Here is a 23,050-nt window from a genome sequence, read left to right as displayed (position 1 = left end):
CCAAAACTGATAAAACAGCTGGCTGGGCAATTATAAGCTTTGTCTAAAATCTCTTACAAGACCTCTTGTCAGTTGGTAAAAATGCAGTCAAAGTGAAGGAAAAAAAATGAAAAGGAAAGATGTCCATGTTCTTTTGTCCCCTCACCTGTCCAATATAGAACACCTCTTTGGGATTAAGGACCAATGTGGCACTCAGCTCATTGACCGGCACCAGGCCCTTGACATCATTGTAGAAACGCACAATGCATCCAAAGTCCTTGATGCAGACAATACAGCCATGGGAGACAAGGCCGCGTCGAGCATCTGAGTAGCTGAGGAACAATGGTAGAGTGGATTGCACCAGAGTCTTCTTCCTGGTTAGTTTCAGTTGCTTCTTCTCTGCATCCACTGACAGCACCTAAAGAAATAAAACACACAAAGCAAATATAGTGAGGAAACAGGTGAACAAACATCTATCTAGGGTTTACAGGCAATGCAATATAGTATGTGCTTCATGAGTTTGCCCAATGCATTTGTTTGCAGTTGTCAACAAATTGGTTTTAAAACATATGTAAAAGTTGTACTGACCCGACATTGCACCTTCATGCCCTCTGTGTATTTCTTCTCTGGGTGTTGGAGGACAATGTCAGACAGATGCGTTCGAGGCACCATACCTTTAATGCAGTCAGATAGATTCACCATCATCCCATAGCCCTGCAAGGCTGACACTGTGCCCTGGGAAGGAGAGGGTATATCATAAGAGACAATGTGCGAGACACTAAAAGGTAGATAGGACGATATGACCAAAGGGTTGCATACCGACTGCGCATTCACATGTTATTTTTAGTGCGGGTCAATCCAACAATGGTCTTGATGTGACCAGTTGGCAGACAAGGTGACAGAAGCATTTGCAAATGTAAGTAGATTTAATCATGTGTTCCTGTGGGACTGGTTAAAAGTTGGAATGAAAAGAAAAACAGCTAATTCCAAGGGACAAGTGTCAACTTCATTGCCTTTACCTCCACAAGCTGTCCAGCCTGAAGGTCATGATATCTGAAGAAAAGCTTTTCAATCACACTCCTGGAAAGGGGACACAATGTTTCATATAGATCAGAAAATAGCAATAGAACCCTCAAACACCTTTTATGCAGTTCTTCTTATTACAAGGAAGAAAAAACAATACAAATGCCATGGCGCTTACTTGCGGAGGCTAACAAAGTAGAGCTGGTCCATAGGGCTAAAATCCATGATCCTGCAGGTGTGCTCAGCGACATTCATTAGTTGGTTGTCTTTTGCAGGCAAGTGTGACTCCTTCAAATGGTTCTTCTGGGGGGAGGACAACAACAAGACATTCAACTGGAAGCTGACCCTTCGGAAGCAGACTACAAATTTATTTTCTTTGCACAGCCATATTAAAAAGAGCAGCACAAAATATAGTCACATTTTTAGACAGGCTCAAACAAAACTGAATATGAATATCATATGATGAACATTTGGAGATTTAGCTGCAAAGTCACGCAAAGACAAAGTCACACCAGTGAACAAAAAAAATCAAAGTGAAGCTAAAGTCTCACTCACGTGTACAAATGCCACTGTTTTGTCGGGCAGTTCGAGCATGGCTCCAGACAAGTGGTGCATTGCGGTCAACTTGCAGCCCTCGACTACCTCACCGATGCGGTCACCACCAGGAGGGGCGGCGTCTACTGTTGTCCCAGGATGAATCAAGTAGTTGCGTAGGGAAAGACCCACCAAACGAGTGGATGGCTCCATATACAATACACAGGCTCGCACCTAGTAGGATTGATGCATGAAATTTGGACAGAACCCAGTTAACACAGACAGCGTTTTAACTGATATGTGATACTCTGAAGCTGGGATGACCTCAAATGATAATCAGTTTCTGCCATTTAATAGGCTTTATATCCCACCTTGACCACAGCTCATCAGGACAAGCAAATACATGTCCATGCCCTATATGATCTTAACCCCTACCCTTGTTTGTGTTGAAGCTGGGATGACCTCAAATGATAATCAGTTTCTGCCATTTAACAGAATTCAGATCTCACCTTGACCACAGCTCATAATAATAATAATAATCATTACATTTATATAGCGCTTTTCTAGACACCCAAAGCACCTCACAGTGAAGGGGATAACTCACTTCAACCATCACCAATGTGTAGCACCAACCTGGGTGATGCACAGCAGCCATTTTGCACCAGAACGCTCACCACAAATCAGCTTGAGGCGGAGAAGGAGGAATTATTGAGCCAATTACATGGGGGAATATTTAGGTGGCTAGATGGAGAAGGCCAGGTTAGGAATTTTGCCAGATCACCAGGGAACCCCCTACTCTGTGCGATAAGTGCCATGAGATCTTAAATGACCACAGTGAGTCAGGACTTCGGTTTAATGGCATCTCCTACAGCACAGGGTCCCCGTCACTGCACCGGGGCATTGGGATTTGATATTTGTTGTTTTTATTAGGACCAGAGCGAAGACTGCTCCCTACTGGCCCACCAACACCACTTCCGGCAGCAACTCAGTTTTCCCAGGACGGTTACCATCCAAGTACTAGCCAAGCCCATACCTGCTTAGCTTCTGTCATTTGGCAGAGCCAGGGTACATGTTGGTATGGCTGTTGGCAAATACTCATGCCCCTTATGATCTTAACCCCTACCCTGGTTTTATTGTAATCCAAGCCAGGACCCAGAATCCAACCCTTGCCTTTCCTTTCCTTTCTGCACCAGTCCATTCCCACAAGCACATGCACACACTTGCCCTGTAACCAGACTTCATGTTCCTACCTCAACCCAGTTGGCTGTGATTTCACCCTTGTTTAACTTTGTCGTCCCTGTGCCCGTTGTTAGTGTTGACTGTAAAGCACCAGAAATCGTAAACTACTTTCTAGGAGGGTGCTCTTCATAGGAAGCAATTGCTGTAGCTTTGCTGTAGTTATTTAATGGTTACAAATGATGTATTACTTTCATTTAGGATCAGTTAAGTGCATTTCAGTCAATGACGTCTTTTCAGAATGTGACTTATCGCTCTCAAATAGCATGAAACAACCTCAAAAAGAGAAATACTGGCACGTTAGATACTCGGTACCTCATCTGCAACAGCGTAGGTGGATGCTTGCTTGGGATCCATGTGGAGGAAGTCCACCTGGCCACTGAATGAGGATAGAAAGTTCAGGATCAGACCATGTTTGGTGACCTGCAAGGCAGAAAGTGGTTTTAATCAGAAAATGTCATTCAGAAGCTATTGTAGGGATATTTTAAGAAAACTATTGTAAAACTAAAAAGACTGAGTAATGCTACAAAATGCTTCATCCAAGTTGAATTCAAATTTACTGGCTGGTCAAAAGTCAACATAATTTTTTTGATATCCCCAGAAACTTAGACAACTTACTTGATCGAGAGAGAACCTGTTCATGGATTATTTCAATAAGAGAGATGTCATTACAAAAATCAAATTTTCTCACTACCTTTTGGATCTGGGCTTTGACAAGAAGCCCAGGCAGCAAGTTAGTGAGGCTCCAGCCATGCTGCGTTTCAGCACAGGCTTGGGCAAGGGCCAGGGGGCTGACAGTTAGGCGGACCACACGTCCGTCGTTCTTTACCTCCTCCAGTTTAGAAGTCACATACTGTCCCACCTTCAGCTCTGAATACATGAGAGCAAGGACACATTGACTGTATCTTGGACATACCATGACCCATCTTCAGTTGAATTACCACTTGTATGCCATCTGTAATTGTTAAGCTTAAAACAGATATAAGGCAACCAATTGCACTGTCCCACAAAAAAGCAAGCATTGTTGATTACAGAATCTATTCTAGGCCACTATTAGACTAATCCTATCAGCCTGGTCTAAGATTTACTAGTTAAGACAATTTCCAAAGAGCATAAAAAGTAATACAAATTATTTGGTCAAACCTGCAGGATTGTTATGTATATCTTTCACTGCCTGCTGGGGCAGAAAGGCTTTTGTGCCACTGATGCCAATGTCCACTATATAGCCATGGTCCTCCACACTTTCCACGCAGCCACTAAGAACCTGAGTCAATGAATAAAGGGAGCACAGATAAAATGCTTGATAAACCATAAGCTTGTGCAAATACAGTATTGTTATAAACTGTTACAAATATTGGACATGTGCTGATGAAACAGTAGACTTTAAAATCACAGTACTTGATAAATCTATTCATTAAACTAAATGAAGCACCAGGATGGGTATCACTTACAAACTGTCCTTATACGCAGACGATCTGCTTTTATATGCCTCCAACCCAGTTTCATCCCTCCTGGTTGTCAAAGACCTTTTAATTCAATTTGGCAAATACTCCGGATATAAGTTAAATTTCCAGAAAAGTGAACTCCTCCTCATCAATGCTTTGTCCAGGAAAATACCACAGTCTGTCCTCCCATTCAGAGTAGTCTCTGAAGGCTTTAAATACTTGGGGAGTGTTTATCAACAACTCATTTAATGACCCTCTCACCAAAAACTATCAAACCCTTATCAATAAAAGTAAACTTGACATAATTCGCTGGTCCTCTCTTCCCTTGTCCTTAATTGGCCATGTCAACCTTATAAAGATGTTGATCCTCCCCCAATTCTTATACCTATTTCAACACATTCCAATTTTTATGAAAAAGTCTTTCTTTCATCAATTAGATCAGATTGTGTCTCCATTCCTATGGGCTAATAAACTGCCACACATTAAAAAAGCCATTTTACAACTCCCCAGAAAATCAGGTGGTGTGGCACTGCCCAATTTTAATCAGTATTACTGGGCATGCAATATTGGCAAATTACACTGTTGGATCAACAACAGGGCTGAGACAAAGTGCTCCCTCCAGTCAGTCATTGCTGCACAACTCCCCCTTAAAATTCATAATATTTCCCAAAATCCAGTCGTTATCAACTCAATTAAGATATGGATACAATTCCGCAAGCATTTCAAACTGGACAAACCCTCTACTTTAGCCCTAGTCTTCAAAAACCATTTATTCCCACCTTCTTCCTCCGATCCTGTTTTTCGCATTTGGTGTGACAAGGGTTTATTTAATATCAAAGATTTCTATAAGGAAGGACTCTTCACTGATTTCACAGAGCTCTCAACCAGGTTTGACCTGCCCAAGTCCCACTTCTTTTGCTACCTTCAAGTTAGACATTTCATTAAAACCAATTGCCCCCATTTTCCTCTAATCACCCTCCTGGATCTGCTATTGACTCCCTTCTTACTCTGGACCCTGCACAGAAACGCCCAATTTTCATAATTTATAGCTCCATTGACTCCCTTAGCCCCGATCCAGCAGCCCATCTGAAGGAGATTTGGGAATAGGAAATTGGTGTGTCAGTACATGACAACCAGTGGGACCATATTCTCGATCTGGCCCACTCAGCTTCTATGTGTGCTAGGCATGGTCTACTCCAAAGTAAGGTTCTTTTCAGACTACACTACACCAATGCTCAAGTGGCAAAAATCTACCCAACTATCAATGATACTTGCGATAGGTGCAATCACCCGCAAACCATACTCACATGTTTTGGTCCTGTCCAAAACTGACAAATTTCTGGTGTCAAATTTTTAACACACTTGGGACAGTATTTTGTAAGAACCTTAAGCCTGAACCTCTAACAGCCCTATTTGGAGTCCCACCATCTACAGCACCCAATTTGTCTTTGATAAAAAAAACGCATCTTGGGCCTTTACAACTCTTTTAGCTAGGCGCCTCATTTTATTTAAGTGGAAATATGTTCTTCCCCCTCACACAATAGCTGGCTCAAGGAGATACTATCTCACATCAAACTTGAAAAAATTAGGTTTTCACTTAAAAACCCCAGTGAATCCTTTGACATGACCTGGAAGCCCTTTATCGAGTATTTGAAGATGGCTACCATTCACCCAGATGACAACTAGATCCCCCCCCTTTTTTTTTTGTATTGCATGTGTGTGAAATGAATGTTTTTTCTCCCTCATTTTTTTTTATAGCCATAAATGTTATTGGGTTAATAGGTATAACAAGTGTACCTATTTGCCTTTCACTTGGTGTTTTTCTCTTGTAACAAGTGGGTGGGATTGGGTGGGAGGAATTACGAGGCTAATGGGTATATGAAGATTGGGTAAGAATCAATTGGAATAGGGATTGATTACTGTTCTTGTTGCTGCTTTTTTTCTACTGTTTCCATACCCCACTATAATAGGTTGTTTATATATGTATGAAACCAGTTCAATTAGACATTTTATATATATAACAATGTTTTGTATGCAACACTGGTTCAAAAATCAATAAAAAGATTTAAAGAAAAAAAAACTAAAAGGCTTGTCACAGACTCACCATGCCAGCTTTCAGTGAGCCTGATGTTAGAGCCTTGTTGACAAGCTTGGGATTGATTGACAGTTGGATGCTTACAGAGCCTCCCTTGGTTACATCTATCCTGGCTACCACACACCTGAGGACCATGCCAGGGATGAAGAGGTGGGGCAGAGAACAGAACTCCTGTGGGGTAAATCATACAAGATATGTCCGTTAGATATGTAGCAAAGCATGCTGGGAGTTGAAATCTTGACTCTTTATGTTTTGATCATTTCACGTGTAACCCAAGTCTCAGTGAAAAAGCACATTCTAGTGAAAAACACAATTTTCCAGTTATCTAGGTATATTGGTGAATAAATACACCTTTGCACATCAAATACACCTGGCAAGCAGGGGCATAATCAACATGAATAGAAAGTTCATGTTTTTAGTCTTATTTTTCATAGTGAAAAAGCAGGCCATCAGCAAATTTTATGATAAAACTACATAAAAACAGATCTGCAATACTATGCAAAATGTCATCAAAACTGCAAATGCTTTTGAACAGCTAACAGTATAGTTCCCTTCCCATCATCTCAAACATTATTGTGGGTTAATATAATATTTCACTATTGCTACTGTTGTCCAATTTGGGATATTACTGATCACAGTTGCTGCCAGTAACACTATAATGACTACCGAAGCACCAATATCACAAAGGAAACAGGCGCAATATCTTTGCTCATTTCTCTGTGCCAAAGCCATGATGTGTCTGGTCTAAATATACCTAATGTTTGTAAATGCTTATAGAAGATCGCAGTATAAAGCTAGATCCAAAAGCATTACCCTTACAGCCTTTCTTAGGGAAAAAAATTAAAACTTTTAAATGTTTTACAACATGCACCATAAAATCTCTTTGGCATACCTCTGTGTCATCAGTATCTAGTTGCTCACTAAGCAGCTTTGTGTAAGTGTCAGAGATGTTTTTGATGCCGAGAAAACCTTGCACTCCACAGGGAAGGCTGACTGTCACGTCAAAGTCAGACACCTCCTTCACACAACCGAGCATCAGCATACCCTCCTTGATATTCTGAGAGGGAAACACACACCCACATTTCACAATTAAGTCATTTGACAAAGAAAGTGCCTTAGTTTTTGCAAACTTTGTGAAAAAATGAAAATTCAGAGGGGCGGCAGCACAGAAATAGATGAGTGAGGAGCTGAGTGTTGTGAGGTTACAGATGCAAAACACAATGGTAGACTTAACAGTCATGCTGTGCGGCACAAGAATAATTATTTTCAGCAAGACATTGTCAAATATACAGCTACCTCAATTGTCCTATACCGTGTATCGTAAATCTAAGTTGGTGTCATATTTGACAAATCTAATAATCCATTTTGTAAATATATAGTTATAAAACCCATGGGAGGTAAATATTCAGGAATCCTGTACCTTGAAATGTAGAATTTCCACAGATTTGGGTGCTACGTTTAGTGTCAGAGCATCTTTGCCCGTCTTTTGCTTCTTGGCTTTTTTGCCATCCTCTTTACTCACTCCCTTTCTCTTGGTGGTTTCTTTTGGTTTGTGTGTCTGGAAAACAAATACAGCACATTATTGTTGCTCTACAACACAATCGTAAAACAAGTTTTCAACTGACACCTTGACGAGAAAATAAGATGGGGTATCGTTTGGATTTGCTTGATTCCCATTCCAGTGCTGCTTGTTGAAACCGGCTCTTATTAAATCCTGATATTGACTCTTATCAACGTTGAGAAAGAAGCCAAAATGTTACAAAAGCAAAAACATATCTCAATATAGCATTAGGGGTTTAGGATGTTGGTCATCTCCCTAGTATTTTATACTAAAATGACTACATCAACACACAAAGTTTTTAATTCAAATTATACGACCATACAATGAACCCAGCCACTGAGGATGCACACGCCAGTACATTCTTAGTGCCGGTCCCAAGCCCGGATAAATGGTTAATGTTAATGCAGGGTAAGTACATTTTGACAGTGGCAATCAAGAGCATGTATATAATATTTGTTTACTCTAATAATATTTTCGGGAACGGATTTAGGGGTTAAAGGAAAATACTGCTTAACTGTACCTGGAACAGGTTGTCCACCGTTGTCTGTGGCACCACTGCTTTATTCTCAGCAGTTTTCTTTGCTTTTCCCCCACGCGGGAAGTCCTCTTCCACTAATGCCATGTTTTAGCTTCTGTCTTGGATTTCTGATACAAGAAGGAATTAAACATGTCAGTGAATAGAAGCCTTTAAAAACCATAAAGCATTGACAACCCCTTCCAAACACCTCCTACCCTAGGCAGGGTCATCCTTCACCCACCATTATGGCTATGGCTTTGTGTCAGTGCTGTCATGCTTTCGTTTTGCGTGACTGATGGATCACTTTCTTTCATAAAAATTTTACTCAGCTTTAACAACTGCCAAAAAACATGTCCATGGATGCTACACGAGACAGACGCTTGCATCTAGTGAATTGATGAGGCCAAGACAGTCTTCACTTCATAATTTACGGAATCAATCAATTCAATGGCGTAATGAAATAAGCGAGAACAATTAGTTCGTTGTCATACCAAGCACTTATTACGATTTCACCAGCACTAATGTGTGGCGAAATCGTAATGAAGATGTCCCCATCAATAATGATGTCCCCGTCAGCTAATACGTTTAGCATTCGAGTTAAACAAACAAGCTTGTATCAGTCAACTGTAAATAAGTGTATTGTTTGAGTATTTTTTTCAGGATCTAAGTATGCACTTGAGATTCCGTGTATTGTTTTCATCGTCAGTGGCAGTCGTACTGTAAATCTAAAACTCAGAGGTAGCCATACTCACGTGTGCTGATCACTGACACGCCATGTTTCTGAACCGGAAGACAAATCTATTACTTTCCAAAGGGCAACGCTGACTTTGAGTGACATAAGATTGAGCCTAACGGTTTGCCCTTGAATTGTGAGAGAAGGCGGGATTTCCTGTCGAATTTACCGTCGCCGTCTCTGTCGAGCTGCTGTTGAAGGGCACTCATTTGTTCACAAGGGTTGCGTGTCAAAGGTATGTTTTAAAACGTATAAAATCAGTAAGCAAGCGTTTTATAACTATACGCCTGCATCTACATTTGTTTGGTGTTGTCCACGTTTTCCCTAAAACCTATAAGAAAACAGCGCTTAAAGAGGCTGCAAGATTAACCTCGTTAGCTAGTTGGTTTTGGCTAGCAAGCTAACGTTATCAAAACCGTAAATTGTTCCGTCACGCAAGCCGAATGAACCACTGTAAGCCTAGTTTACTAAGTGATTTAAACTAAAGGGGTGAATGTATTGTAATAATAGAACATATCAATTAAGTTTTAAACCAAATGCTTAAAGGTACCCAAAAGCCAAGCTGTCGGGTCTTTTTCCTCTGCCTTTGACACTCCTAAGGCAACTAACTAAATTATGCCCCAACAAAGGTCTGCCCATCCAAAAGCAAGGCTGCAAAGTGCCTCCTGTTATTAAGGCAGCGTATTTATTGGGCGTTCACCGCATTTAATCTGCGTAACCTTTCAGAATGCTCTGTGCGCTTGACGAAATGCATTTCTCAATGGATATTGCAACGCGTTTAAAAATGCCTTTTTGACATTTGTCAAAGGTTGAATCAGTTCATCTGGATACAGCGTTTTGTGACACACATTTCATCACTCAACTAAGTGACATCTTCAGTCCAAACTGACAGCAGGTATCCCCCCCCCCCACACACACACACACACAAACAATACAGTACAGAACGGCCGAATACAGTAATACAACTATATTGTACTGTATTGTTTGGGGGTGGGGGGATACCTGCGGTCAGTTTGGACTGAAGATGTCACTTAGTTAAGTGATGAAAACAAACGTTGTGTCCAGATGAGCTGATTCAACCATTTTTGATTTTCTTACCTGGATTATTGAGCATGCATCAAGACTTTTGACATTTGGTTGTTTGCTGCACTCATCTCAACATCCTGTTCTAATTTAAAATAAATTGTATTCAATTATTCCTTGTTTTAGGACCACTAATAATCAATCATGGGAGGACATGACGCTGGAGCTCAGCACCAGTTCACTGGGATTGCCAAGTACTTCAATTCATACACAATAACAGGAAGGAGGAATGTGAGTAATAGAACTTTTCAGTGCAATGTCTTACTCGTATGCATTTGATTTTGGTCTCAATTTACTGAACTTTTCACCTATAGACTGCATATCCTACTTGTCATTTGAGATCTGCTAAAACTGCAGTTTGAATTAACAATCAAAACACAAGTATTTCATGTAATTTTCTCATTTCTCCAGTGTGTACTGGCCACATATGCCACGATAGCAGCTATTGCCCTCTTCTTTAAATTGAAACCCAAGAAACAGGCTGCTGTAACAGAAAAGTGATCATGTAAGTTGATTCAAAAATGTTTATCTTCTAATCTAAGGCTTGAGTACTTCATCAGCCCCAACTTAGTATTCTTGCCTTGTTATATTCTCTAATTGTAATTTTTATTTTAACAGGTGTTCACCTATCACATAACAGAGTGGAAGAGAAAGCTGGATGTTCTGTGTAATATTAACATTTGTTTGTTGGGGTCCCCATGTAAACAATAAAGATCTATGCCCAAAAAATACGAAACATTATTTTATTTACAGTTTGCACCAGTATAAAATAGTATGATACAGAAATGGCAGTGACATGAGTTGAATAAAGATCCATCCATTATCCAAACCGCTTATCCTGCTCAGGGTCACGGGGATGCTGGAGCCTATCTCAGCAGTCATTGAATTGAATAAAGATGTAATGATAATAATTAAGAAAACACTGTCTCAGAGGGGCACCTTTTTAGGTGCATGATTCTGTCGTAGATAGTTCCTGTTTTGAGGGCTGTATCTTTCGTGCAAAACCTGAGACTTGTCAGGAGTTAGCCAGATGTTAGCTTGCTAAATGCTAACCTGTCATCCGTGGCAACACTTTTTAATGAGACTGTGTCGATGACGATGCAGTCTTGATAATTTCCTTCATCACAACCACTGAGAGGGACTGGTTGAGCTCCAGAAATAAAAAGCTGGTTCATATTTCAAGATTTGGTAAATGATTCTGTGAAATCGAGAGTGTCCTCATGGATTGTAAGCCCCAGCAGCCAGCAGTAGATTCCTTCGAGTGAAGTGCAGGTGTATGACAGGTGATGACTTGGTCATGTAGCTGCCTAGCAGCAGCTCCTGGGAGTTTTCTGGTAGATGGATGTGTCCTGTTGCGGCTGTGAAGTCATCAGTCTCCAAATCATCAAAAGCTTTCATCGCATCCCACAGACGAACAGTATTGTCCATGGAGCCTGCAAAACATTGCGGATACAGGTTTTAGAACAACACAGACATTACTCCTTTACACTTATTAAACCTAAAGCGAATATTTTGAAAACTCAAAGCCCATGGCAACTTGTAGCTCAATGGGCAGTGCATGGTATGGAAACTGTCAGATCTATGTCAGCTAATCGGTTTTAATTTTCTAGGATAACAGCTTTAGCAAATCTGTAGTGTTAGAACAACATGTTACACCCACCAGAGGCAAGGATCTCCCCATCTCTGCTGAACTTAAGAGAGTATATGGTGTCTGTATGGCCTTTCAGCTCGCCAATCATCAAACCATGACCAATGTCCCACAGGAGAACACGGCCATCAGTGGCCCCTGATGCCAGGAACTTGCCATTGGGAGAAAAGGCCAGAGCATGGATAGGACCCTAGAAAATACAATAGATCGTATAGATGGCTTCTTTTAACATGCTCATGCTGTACTGCAGCACTTGCATACTTGAACACAAGTGTTCTTTTGGGAGTTAAAAACAGCATCTAACACTTATCCAATAAAATTGCTCAAAATGATACCTTGCAAATTTGTAGACCTATGTCATACTACTGAACTATGTAATTTGACCCAATCAATAGGCTTTTTTTTTTTTTTGTCTTATCCCTGTATAATAGTCATGAAAGTTAGAGACATAGTATTCACTGACCTTGTGACCGGTGAATATACGGACACAATTCCCATTTAGGACATCCCACAAGCGGATGGTACGGTCAGATGAGCCAGTGGCCACATAGTTAGAGTTGGGGTGGAAGCGTGTACAGGTGATGTCAGCCAGGTGACCGGAGAACATCCGTAAAGGCTGGTAATGGTCAGTTGCCCACAGGCTGGTTAAGGACAAAGAACATGCACTAGTTAGATGCAAGTAGCGTTAAACAAAAATAAATATGTTCTATTGGGTATACCACTTTGGTGTAAAAACACATCAAGTTAATCTAATTTGATTTGCACATTCTTACCGTGCAACCCGATCATGTCCCCCAGAGACAAAGTAGTAGCCATAGGGGGAAAACTGAGTGTCCCACACTGGGTAGTTATGGCCTTTGTATCCCACCAAACACGTAAAGGTCTGAAGACTCCACAGCCTCACAGTACCATCCTCAGAACTTGACAACAGGTAGTTTCTGTTAGACAAAATGTATGGAAATATTGTGTTGTTGATTGAAATGTTTGAGTAAATGATTGTGCACAGACTGAAAATATTAAAAATCAGCAAACATATATAACACATCTATATAAACATATATAAACATACATAAAACTAGAATTTGCTCACAATTCCTTTGAAAAGTGTGCAAAGCATGTGACTTATGCAACACTGGCTGCAATTCATTGTCTGATTACCAGCAGGGCTGCCCTACCTGTCTGGGCTGAAGCTGATGCCATACACGGGGCCACTGTGTCCATAGAGAATCTTAGACTCACTAGCCGTCTTCTCATCCATGATCCTTTCCAGCACATCATCAGATTCTTTGTCAATCAGACTCAGCTCTTAAGTGAGAGATGACAAAAAAAAGCGCCCTTAAATAGTAAGTCTAGAAGAAAATATTTTCAAATGACAAATGAAAGAACTCTTATTTGAACATGTGTGTGTGTATGTATATATATATATATATATATATATATATATATATATATATATATACATACACACACACACACAAGACCTACACTATATATACAAGTATTGGGACACACCTCTTAATCATTGAATTCAGGTGTTTCATTCAGACCCATTGCCACAGGTGAATAAAATCAAGCAGCTAGCCATGCAGTCTGCATTTACAAACGCTTGTGAAAGAATGGGTTGTTCTGAAGAACTCAGTGAATTCAAGCATGGTACTGTCATAGGATGCCACCTTTGCAATAAGTCAGTTCGTGAAATTTCTTCCCTGCTAGATATTCCACAGTCAACTGTAAGTGGTATTATTGAAAAGTGGAAGCGTTTAGGAACAACAGCAACTCAGCCACAAAGTGGCTGACCACATAAAGTCAAAGCGGGTACAACAAGTGCTGCGGCGCATAGTGCGTAAAAGTCGCCAACGCTCTGTTGACTCAATAACTGCAGAGTTCCAAACTTCCTCTGACATTAACATCAGCACAAAAACTGCGCCGAGAGCTTCATGGAATGGGTTTCCATGGCCGAGCAGCTGCATGCAAGCCTTACATCACCAAGCACAATGCCAAGTGTCGGATTGAGGGGTGTAAAGCACGCTGCCACTGGACTCTGGAGCAGTGGAAATGTGTTCTGTGGAATGACAAATCATGCTTCTCCGTCTGGCAGTCGCACCTCCATTAGCGATCACGTGTTTTTGAAATTTTTGTATGTTTTTGCATCTCTCCCTTCCCCATTGGACATTGTGCACGTGATGTGCATGACAAGGCAGTAAATGGTATGCCCTTACCTTGAGTAGCTTTATTGACAGCTGATGATTGCTTATGGCATGAAACAGGCTTGTACTGTCTCATAAAGAATTTACTTGACTCTGGATTATTTTTCTCCTTATTTGTTGAGCACTTTCCCTACCGTTGGGTGTTTCTTTTAACAAAGTTTTATATATATATCCATCCATACATCCATCCATTATCTGAACCACTTGTCCTGCTCTCGGGGTCACAGGGATGCTGGAGCCTATTCCAGCAGTCATTGGGCGGCAGGCGGGGAGACACCCTGGACAGGCTGCCAGGCCATCACAGGGCTGGCTGACACACACACACACACACACACACACACACACACACACACACACACACACACACACACACACATTCATACTTAGGGACAATTTAGTACAGCCAATTCACCTGACCTACATGTCTTTGGACTGTGGGAGGAAACCGGAGCCCTCGCAGGAAACCCACGCAGACACGGGGAGAGCATGCAAACTCCACACAGAGGACGACCCGGGATGACCCACCAAGGTTGGACTACCCTGGGGCTCGAACCCAGGACCTTCTTGCTGTGCGGCGACCGCACTAACCACTGCGCCACCTTATGTAATATATATATATATATATATACACATACACACACACACAATGTTCTTTCCCTGAGTAGCTGTAATGACAGCTGATGATTGCTTATGGCGTGAAACAGGCTTGTACTGTCTCATAAAGAATTTACTTGACTCACTGGATTATTTTGCTCCTTACTTGTTGAGCACTTTCCCTACCATTGAGCGTTTCTTTTAACGAAGTTATAGATATACATCTCGCAGCCCGTGATGGTCATTGTCCTTCTTGACCGTTGATTTCCATGGTTAAACAATACCTGAAGCAGACTTAACCTTGCGGAGCTTTTTCGGGGTCACACTCCACACCCGTACAGTGGAGTCAGCGAAGCCCCCTGCAATCAGACTGGAGTCGTCTGTGAAGTCCACCGCTGTAAGGCCCTTCAGGGGAAAAAAAAAAAGAAAATGATAAAAAATTACAAGCATTTCACATTCCTTCATACACTGGATGTGAATTCGGATCGGTTAATCAAGTGAAATTTGAATTATCCTTGTGTGTAAATAGTATTATTACAACAACAGTGAATTAGGATGGAAATGAGCAAAAACAACAAGCAATTAATGGAGATTCCCAGCTGCATCCATATTATGTGAACCTAGTTTTCCACTGACTAAGGTGTTTTGAAATGGAAAAACGTTCTAATTTAAGTGGTGGGATGTACACATCCAACGGACCATATCAATATCATAAATGTAAAAATTAGAACCTCTATGATAGCTGCATCAATATAAAAGTTTAACTTTCAAGTATAAGTACAATTTCTCCAAACGTTTTTTTTTTTTTTTGTAGCACATATTTTGTGGTGAGTGCACTGTGTTGACGCATTTATGGTAAATGGACTGCATTTATGTAGCGCTTTTTTCCCAAACACTTTACAATTAATGCCTCAAACATTTACCCACGCACACACACTCATACACCGATGACGGTGTCAACCATGTAAGGTAACAACCAGCTCATCTCGAGCAGTTAAGGGTTAGTTGTCTTGCTCAAGGACACCCTGGTATTTATGTAAGGAAAAGCTGAGTATCGAATTGGCATCATGCCAGTTACCAGACAACCTGCTTTTCCTGTTGAGCCCCTGTTAACCCATTTAATATACAGAGAATAACTTTCTAAAAATTTGAGTCTTACCTGGTATGCGTTGAGGAAAGAGTAAAAGCAGATTGAGGGAAGAGTATCAGACCCCAGGCGGATCCTCTTAGTGGCCTCCTTCATGTACATGATCTTGTCCAGCTTGTCTGAATCCTTCAACTCTGGAAGAGGGATCCTATGAAACAGACATACAAATGCTGTCAATCACCGACTAAGCTAAATGTTTTTAAAGTCCCTTTCCATGAACTTAAAGAAACATTTTAGTTTTTTTCTATCAACTGGTTTCTGCTAATTGAGGTGGCACAGCTACACACACACACACACACACACACACACACACACAGATTCTTCAATTATTGAGACTTGAGAGATTACTGAGAGGAGGGAATAATCATACACTGCTTGGAGATGATTATAATTACGACGAGTATTGGGACATTATAGCATGGTTGACTTTCCCACACACATAATAATAATTAGCATGCGTGGATTCAACTGCACTACAAGAGTGCTTCCAAAGACAAGACCAGTTTTGCCTCAATACAAAGTTGGCCAGATTTTCTTTGAAAATCCAATTAATATAATTTATAATGGAACCATGTACAGATATATCACAATGGCACAATTAAATTTCCCTTAGGTTGAGAGATCAATTATAAACACAAGCTTTTGAGACCAGAAAACTGGTAGATCTTGATTTGGTCCGTTTTGTATTCTCTGCAATAAAGGCACTGAAAATGCTCCCTCTCTGCACTTGTATATATGGATGTTGCATACTTTATTATGTGGACAAATCTGTGACCCCCCCCCCCTTTCTCCCTAATTGTACCTGGCCAATTACCCGACTCTTCCAAGCCGTCCCGGTCACTGCTCCACCCCCTCTACTGATCCGGGGAGGGCTACAGACTATCACAAGCTTCCTCCGATACATGTGGCATCACTAGCCACTTCTTTTCACCTGACAGTGAGGAGTTTTGCCAGGGGGGCGTAGCGTGTGGGAGGATCACGCTATTCCCCCCAGTTTCCCCTCCCCGCCAAACAGGCACCCCAACAAGTTCAAGTAAGTTCAAGTTCAAGTACTTTATTTGTCACATGCACAGAAATACAAAGTAAAACATGCAGTGAAATGAAGAGGGGCACTCCGTCTGTCATTATGTGAAAAAGACATAGGCCTAGATAAAAGACAAAAGATCAGTGCATTTTTTCTTTTTTTTTTTAAGTCAAAATAAACAATAAACAAAAAACAAACAAAACTCCCCCCCAAAAACCCTAGCTGTCTCAAGTATGTGAAAGGTCATACATGTTGAAGAGTTCTTATGGCCTGTGGATAGAAGCTTCTCTTTAGTCTCTCTGTTTTGGCCCTAAGACTACAGAGGCGTCTACCAGACCCCAGTAGCCTGAACAGTCCATTGTTAGGGTGAGAAGTGTCGCTCATGATCTTCTTGGCTCTCGTCCTCATCCTTCTGGTGTAAGTGTCCTGCAGGATGGGGAGGGATGTTCTGGTGGTGCATTCAGCTGAACGTACCACTCTCTGCAGGTCAACCTTGGTCACGGGCAGAACAGTTTCCATACCAGGCAGTGATGCAACCTGTTAGGATGCTCTCCACAGCCGAGGAATAGAATGTCTCCAGGATGGAGGGTGAGCCCTTGAATTTCCTCAGCCTTCGGAGGAAGTAGAGCCTCTGTCTGGACTTCTTTAGAGTGTGCTGAGTGTGAAGAGTCCAGGTGAGGTCCTCAGCAATGTGTACGCCGAGGTATTTAAAGCTGGAGACCCTCTCCACAGGTTCCCCGTTAATCTTTAGTGGGTTGTATCCTTTCCCCTGCTGTCTTCTGAAGTCCACCACCATTTCTTTGGTCTTGCTGTTGGACTGGGGTCAGGTTGTTGGACTGGCACCAGGGTCAGGTTGAGGTTGAGGTTGTTGGACTGGCACCAAGTTCAGGGTCAGGTTGTTGGACTGGCACCACTGTGCCAGGTCATCTACTTGATTCAGATAAGCCTGTTTGTTGTTGTTGGAAATCAGGCCTATTACGACCGTGTCGTCTGCAAATTTGATGATGGAGGTGGAACTGTCCATGGCTTTGCAGTCATGTGTGTAGATGTTGTACAGCAGAGGGCTCAGCACACAACCCTAAGGAGCACATGTGTTGAGGATCAATGTTCCGGAGTTTAGGCCGCCCACCCTAACCACCTGGGGCTGGTCAGTGAGAAAGTTGTACATCCAATTGCACAACGGGGTGGTGATTCCTAGTGACCTCATCTTCGTGACCAGATTGAGGGGGACTACAGTTTTAAATGCTGAACTGTAGTCAATGAACAGCATACAACTGACCAGAGGAGGCACTAGTGCAGCGACCAGGACACATACCCACATCCGGCTTCCCACCCGCAGACACAACCAGTTGTGTCTGTAGGGAAGCCCAACCAAGCCGGAGTTAACACAAGGATTTGAACCGGGATCCCCTTTGCTGGTAGGCAATGGAATAGACAGCCACGCCACCCAGATGCCAGACAACTTGCGATTTTTTTGTCTGTATCTTAGAACTGTGTAGTATATGGTGTGTTTATGTTCTATGGGCCATGTTTTGTCTAACAAGTACTTCTGGAGAAAGGAATTTCTTCCCTGAGAAAGAAAGCCCTACCTGTTCTGTATTGGTGCATTCGGGTCCTGTTTCTTGCTCTTAGAGCCCATGCTGTCTTTCTTGGGTTTCTTTTTCTTGGGTTTACCCTCCTCATTCTCCGCCTCCTCGTCCTCATCGTCAAGAGGGACTTCAATCTCTGGTTCCTTCAGCAACCCGTAGAATACCTACAGCAGGTAAATTGGTTGAATGACAGTTAAACTATAAGATTATAGATGATGAATGCGGAGTTAGATCACCACTGATAAACAGTAATCTAAAACAATGACTCTTTATTAAAACAAATTGTTAAAAAGTGTGGAGAGATATGCAAGGCAAATGTTGGTTTAAACGTTGGTTTAAAACAGAGAAAACGAATACACACACACATACACAGACACTAAAACACTAAACGTTGTTCACCTTAGCCTTATTGGCCTCTCGCTTTGCCTCCCCAGCCAGGCTGCCAGACATGGCATCGATCTGGCTCTTGCTACGTGGCATGCCATCAAATATATCAATGTAGAGATGCTCCTGGATAATATTCCAGATCTGGTTATTCTGACGTTCCTGCAGATGCCTCTTCAGGAGCTGGTACGAATCACGAGAGATGCGCAGAACAAACTTGCTAGTACGGAAGTCCAACAGGGTTTCATTGCCCCTCATGTGCTCTTTCTTGGTCATGCCTGACAAGACACGCAAGTCATCCTCATAGTAACACTCCTGGTCCCCACTGAATCTGAATTGGGTAGAGAAAAAAGATTCGGAAATGACACAATATGGAAATTCCAAATTTACATTTAATAGCACATTAAATGTAACTTGAAACAGATGATAACACATTAAATCTAGAGTAGTGCTGGGCAATGCGGAAAATATAATAAGTCAATCCTTGTGTATATATCGGAAGATTGTTGTGTTGTAGTGTTGTTACACTGTTAATTACAGAGAGAGCCACGAAACCGGCGTCAAATTTCATGTATGTGCAAACCTACATGGCCAATAAATATCATTCTGATTACTGCCAAAATAATCACAGAGAATTTTACACTAGGCTGATATGCATCACGATATCTGCTTATGCAGAAATAGCATATTTAAAAATCCAACGGAGATTCATAGCATTAAATTGATTGGTAATGTAAAATATAATATCAAATCAAAACTACTTTAAAAATAAGATTTCCTAAAATATTTCAAAACTCATTTTGTGAGAACTTTTGGATAGTACATTTTCAAAATCCTTAATTCAGATAAAACTGTGTATTATGATATGGCAATATGCGAATTTCATCCCGATATAATACCACTGAGAGATGATAAACGAATTAATGCCCAGCCCTAGTCCTCAGTGGTTATTTCTGTTGCTTTGTTTCTGAAGACTCACTTTTCAAAGAATGCTTTGGCCTCATTTTCATGGTTATTGTAGACCAGCTCCAGGTACATGTGGACGAAGAGCGGGTAGAAGAGCTGGGAAAGCTCTGCTCTGTGACAATCAAGCACCGATTCTATAAACCTCTTCAGGCTGCTGTAGTAAACTTGGTACAGGGTGGGATCGCCTTGCTGACTGTATGCCGACAGCACCACATTGACGTCTGGTTGATCCTCTCCGGCTACAGCTGGAGGTGTAAAGAAAAAAGTCCACGTGAAATCAGTAAGAACAGGGATAAAACCATACAAACATCGAGTTGAACTCTTGCCATAATAGCTCTGTAGCCCTCATGCCAAGCACAATAACGCAACAGTAGACAGGCTATGGAGCGCCGTGTGTATGCTGCCTACACCAGTTGATTTCACTGCTCAACACACACGTTCAACCAGACAGGGGAGGACTTCCAAGTGAACTTAACTAGTGAAACGTTGAGTGAAAAGAAAATCCTGCATTCACACGGCTCTCAGTGCCACATGGTTGAGTATTACCGATTATGCTGTGGCAGAGGAGATACACGCATCCTCCAGGGATGTGTTAAAAGTGCCGGGTAGTAAAACGCGCTAGTTTTACTACGAGCGTACCTTTGGACTGCGTCGGGGCTGCGCTGGCCGGGATAGCCGAGGATGAGACGGACACACGGTTGAGAAGAGAGTTTGAATCACCTGCCTCAGCGTCAACATTACCCGCACCAGCGACCGACCCCGACCCGGAAGACTCCAATCCCTTGCGCTCTTCTGTTTCCTCCGACAGCCCCGCTTCCCGGCGCAAAATTTCGACGGACTCAGTCAAATTGTTCTTCCTGAGGAATTGCAAGACTGCAAGCAGCGTCTGCTGTTCCTCCGTCGCTCCTGCCGATGGCTTATTGCTCCCCCCCGAGTTAGTTATCCCGGGAGATACAGAGAGTTTGCTTCCGTCATTCGCATTGTTGTTTCCTGAACCGTCGCCTGGTGATTCTGTTTTGATGTCTTTTATTTTAATTTCCTCCGCATCCGCCTGGCCACCTTGTACGGCCGCCATTTTCAGAATGAAATACGCATGCGCGAAGTAAATTGAAAAAACCTGAAAAAAAGAACTCGTCGGTGGTACAAACGATGATTCGATTGGTCGTTACAAATACACTGCAGTGTCAACGAATCACAAGCTTGTAGGCGGATCTCAACGAATCCGTTTTGTTATTACGCTTTATATAAAAAATCTATTTAAAATAATAATTAAAAATAATAATAATCATAATAATTAAAAAGATAAAATAAAATATTTCTCCTAACACCTCTACCATACCTCGTCTTTTGCACATGAAAACCTTTGTGTTTGCGTACCCTTTGATGCAATAAAGCCACAAAGTGCTTCGCCAAATGTAAATAAATAAAACTAGACAAGGTAAAAACAAGAGTAAGACCACACAGTTAGCTATCATCCCTGGGACGACGGGGAGCCGTTAAAGTCGAGCCCTGCCATGGCATCAAAATCTCATTCCAGCCAGGTACCCAATGTTGGTGTCCCCCTTTTTTAGATTCAGTTTGACTTACTTTCCAAGAATACAGTTATGTCCGATGTCCATTGCAAATTAATGTCCATAAATCTACTTAGAAATGAAATAAAAAAATAAGTTCTTTAGAACTCCAGAACTTGTCTGGGAATCATCACGTTTTCAAAGTTTTCTTCAGTATCAAAGTAATCCAGTGATAGTTGTAAGTACATCCAAATGGTATATAGCAAACATGAACTTATAAGAGCATTTCGGCATACTTAAACATACAAAAGGAACGTTATTTACAATAACATATAATACAGGATCAATAAAAACACACCACAGTCAAAATTATTAAAAGTACGGATACTCCCATTATTTTGAAAACATTCATACTGCGTTGCTTCTGGTATCAGACTGAAAGATATGGCTGAAAGGGGCTTTGTTGGTGGCGGTCTTCCCCCACGCTCACCTCTCACTGAAATCAATGTACTGCGAAGTACCGAGAACCGTATTCTGATCCTTACATGGCTCTTAACCTTTACGTGCAATAAAATCAGCTGGACTAGGGGTTGCTTAGGCAAAACCAAAGATTTTAGACTGTTATTTTATAAACTTGTTATGTACCGTTTTCACCAGATGATGGCACTTTGGTCACACACCATACCCTTTTTTTATCATTGATTTTATCAATAAAATATTTGAAAGATCTTTATGCATGCTCAATAATCCAGGTAAGAAAATCAAAGAAGGTTAAATCAGTTGATCTGGACACATTTATTGACAGATATGTTTCATCACTCATCTATAAGTGATCTCTTCAGTCTAAACTGACTGCAGGTATCACCATCAGCCATACTAAATTGTCCCTAGGTATGAACGTGTGTGTGTGTGTGTGTGTGTGTGTGTGTGTGTGTGTGTGTGTGTGTGTGTGTGTGTGTGTGTGTGTGTGTGTGTGTGTGTGTGTGTGTGTGTGTGTGTCGGCCCTGTGTGATGGCCTGGGGGCCTGTCCAGGGTGCCTCCTCGCCTGCCGCCCAGTGACTGCTGGGATAGGCTCCAGCACCCCCGCGACCCTGAGGTCAGGATAAGCAGTTCAGATAATGGACGGATGGATGTGTGTGTGTGTGTGTGTGTGTGTGTGTGTGTGTGTGTATAAACTTAGCACAAAAAGTATGGAAATGTGTTTTTTGGTAGATTATTTCTTTGTTGTAACAATGCTTCTTCTTGGCAATAAATCTTATATCAGGCAGCTGATTGTCAGCACCAGGGGTACCAGAAGCTCAAAATAAGAGTCAATAGCAACAGTAAAATAAGCTGTTTGGCATTGGCAGAGAAGATTTGGCGAATTTTTCATGGGCGCAACCCACATACTCAGCTCTGCTGCTCATCCCACAATTGCATGTTCCTTACAAATGTGGCATCATTTAAAAAGGAAATAAACAGACTTTCCAACGGTATAAGATTTATTGCCAAGAAGCATTGTTGCAACAAACAAATAATCTACCAAACACAAATTTCCTTACTTTTTGTGCTAAGTATATATATATATGTATATCACACACTCATCAGCTGCCAATGTGATTAATCACAAACCAAGTAAAAGGCTGCAGCTAAGAGTAAAAAAAAAAAACCAAGTAAAATTGTGAAATTATATATCTATGTTGACATTTTAAAACAAGATAATATAACAATAAAGCGTTTTTTAACCGTTTTGCATCCTTTACCCCTTTGACTTGTTAATTTAAATCTAATTACA

At 41.5% G+C, this 23,050-nt stretch overlaps 3 protein-coding genes across 4 annotated transcripts in view; 1 reads left to right on the top strand and 2 right to left on the bottom strand.

Annotated features, from left to right (window-relative positions):
• The window catches only part of pdcd11 (programmed cell death 11), a 30,561-nt gene extending 21,400 nt beyond the window's left edge, over positions 1–9,161 (bottom strand). For both annotated transcript variants that reach the window (XM_056279688.1, XM_056279689.1), the window contains exons 1-13: positions 9,143–9,161; positions 8,394–8,518; positions 7,733–7,870; positions 7,205–7,369; positions 6,322–6,483; positions 3,916–4,036; positions 3,467–3,642; positions 3,088–3,195; positions 1,558–1,770; positions 1,181–1,305; positions 999–1,059; positions 568–714; positions 146–397 (exon numbers count right to left, since the gene is read on the bottom strand). In XM_056279688.1, coding sequence (XP_056135663.1) covers positions 146–397; positions 568–714; positions 999–1,059; positions 1,181–1,305; positions 1,558–1,770; positions 3,088–3,195; positions 3,467–3,642; positions 3,916–4,036; positions 6,322–6,483; positions 7,205–7,369; positions 7,733–7,870; positions 8,394–8,495 — 1,770 coding nt within the window. In that variant the 5' untranslated portion in view covers positions 8,496–8,518; positions 9,143–9,161. The remainder of the gene's footprint in view (positions 1–145; positions 398–567; positions 715–998; positions 1,060–1,180; positions 1,306–1,557; positions 1,771–3,087; positions 3,196–3,466; positions 3,643–3,915; positions 4,037–6,321; positions 6,484–7,204; positions 7,370–7,732; positions 7,871–8,393; positions 8,519–9,142) is intronic.
• Positions 9,162–9,251: 90 nt separating this feature from the next.
• atp5md (ATP synthase membrane subunit k) lies at positions 9,252–10,974 on the top strand. The gene is made up of 4 exons (XM_056280246.1): positions 9,252–9,358; positions 10,333–10,437; positions 10,618–10,711; positions 10,825–10,974. The coding sequence occupies exons 2-3, from the start codon at positions 10,351–10,353 to the stop codon at positions 10,705–10,707; spliced, it is 177 nt and encodes a 58-aa protein (XP_056136221.1). The 5' UTR covers positions 9,252–9,358; positions 10,333–10,350; the 3' UTR covers positions 10,708–10,711; positions 10,825–10,974.
• A 158-nt stretch (positions 10,975–11,132) lies between these two features.
• On the bottom strand, positions 11,133–20,840 carry taf5 (TAF5 RNA polymerase II, TATA box binding protein (TBP)-associated factor). The gene is made up of 11 exons (XM_056280245.1): positions 20,405–20,840; positions 19,779–20,010; positions 18,815–19,130; positions 18,416–18,579; positions 15,815–15,950; positions 14,940–15,060; positions 13,030–13,159; positions 12,628–12,792; positions 12,318–12,495; positions 11,867–12,044; positions 11,133–11,639 (listed from the first exon to the last, which is right to left on the bottom strand). Exons 1-11 carry the CDS (start codon positions 20,838–20,840, stop codon positions 11,425–11,427), a joined length of 2,271 nt encoding a protein of 756 aa, XP_056136220.1. The 3' UTR covers positions 11,133–11,424.
• Positions 20,841–23,050: the final 2,210 nt, after the last annotated feature.

The sequence above is a fragment of the Lampris incognitus genome, chromosome 5, assembly GCF_029633865.1.
Source record: "Lampris incognitus isolate fLamInc1 chromosome 5, fLamInc1.hap2, whole genome shotgun sequence".
Taxonomy (NCBI): domain Eukaryota; kingdom Metazoa; phylum Chordata; class Actinopteri; order Lampriformes; family Lampridae; genus Lampris; species Lampris incognitus.
This window is presented reverse-complemented; position numbering and strand designations above follow the sequence as displayed.

What these genes read in the sequence shown, in the direction of transcription:
- taf5 (XM_056280245.1), bottom strand. Translation starts at nt 20,840, where the DNA reads ATGGCGGCCGTACAAGGTGGCCAGGCGGATGCGGAGGAAATTAAAATA. An exon ending in AATGCACCAATACAGAACAG is followed by an intron (nt 15,951 to 18,415) that starts GTAGGGCTTTCT and finishes TCTGTTTCATAG; the next exon opens with GATCCCTCTTCCAGAGTTGA. An exon ending in GGACATGATCGGGTTGCACG is followed by an intron (nt 12,496 to 12,627) that starts GTAAGAATGTGC and finishes GTCCTTAACCAG; the next exon opens with CCTGTGGGCAACTGACCATT.
- atp5md (XM_056280246.1), top strand. Translation starts at nt 10,351, where the DNA reads ATGGGAGGACATGACGCTGGAGCTCAGCACCAGTTCACTGGGATTGCC. An exon ending in CAATAACAGGAAGGAGGAAT is followed by an intron (nt 10,438 to 10,617) that starts GTGAGTAATAGA and finishes TCATTTCTCCAG; the next exon opens with TGTGTACTGGCCACATATGC.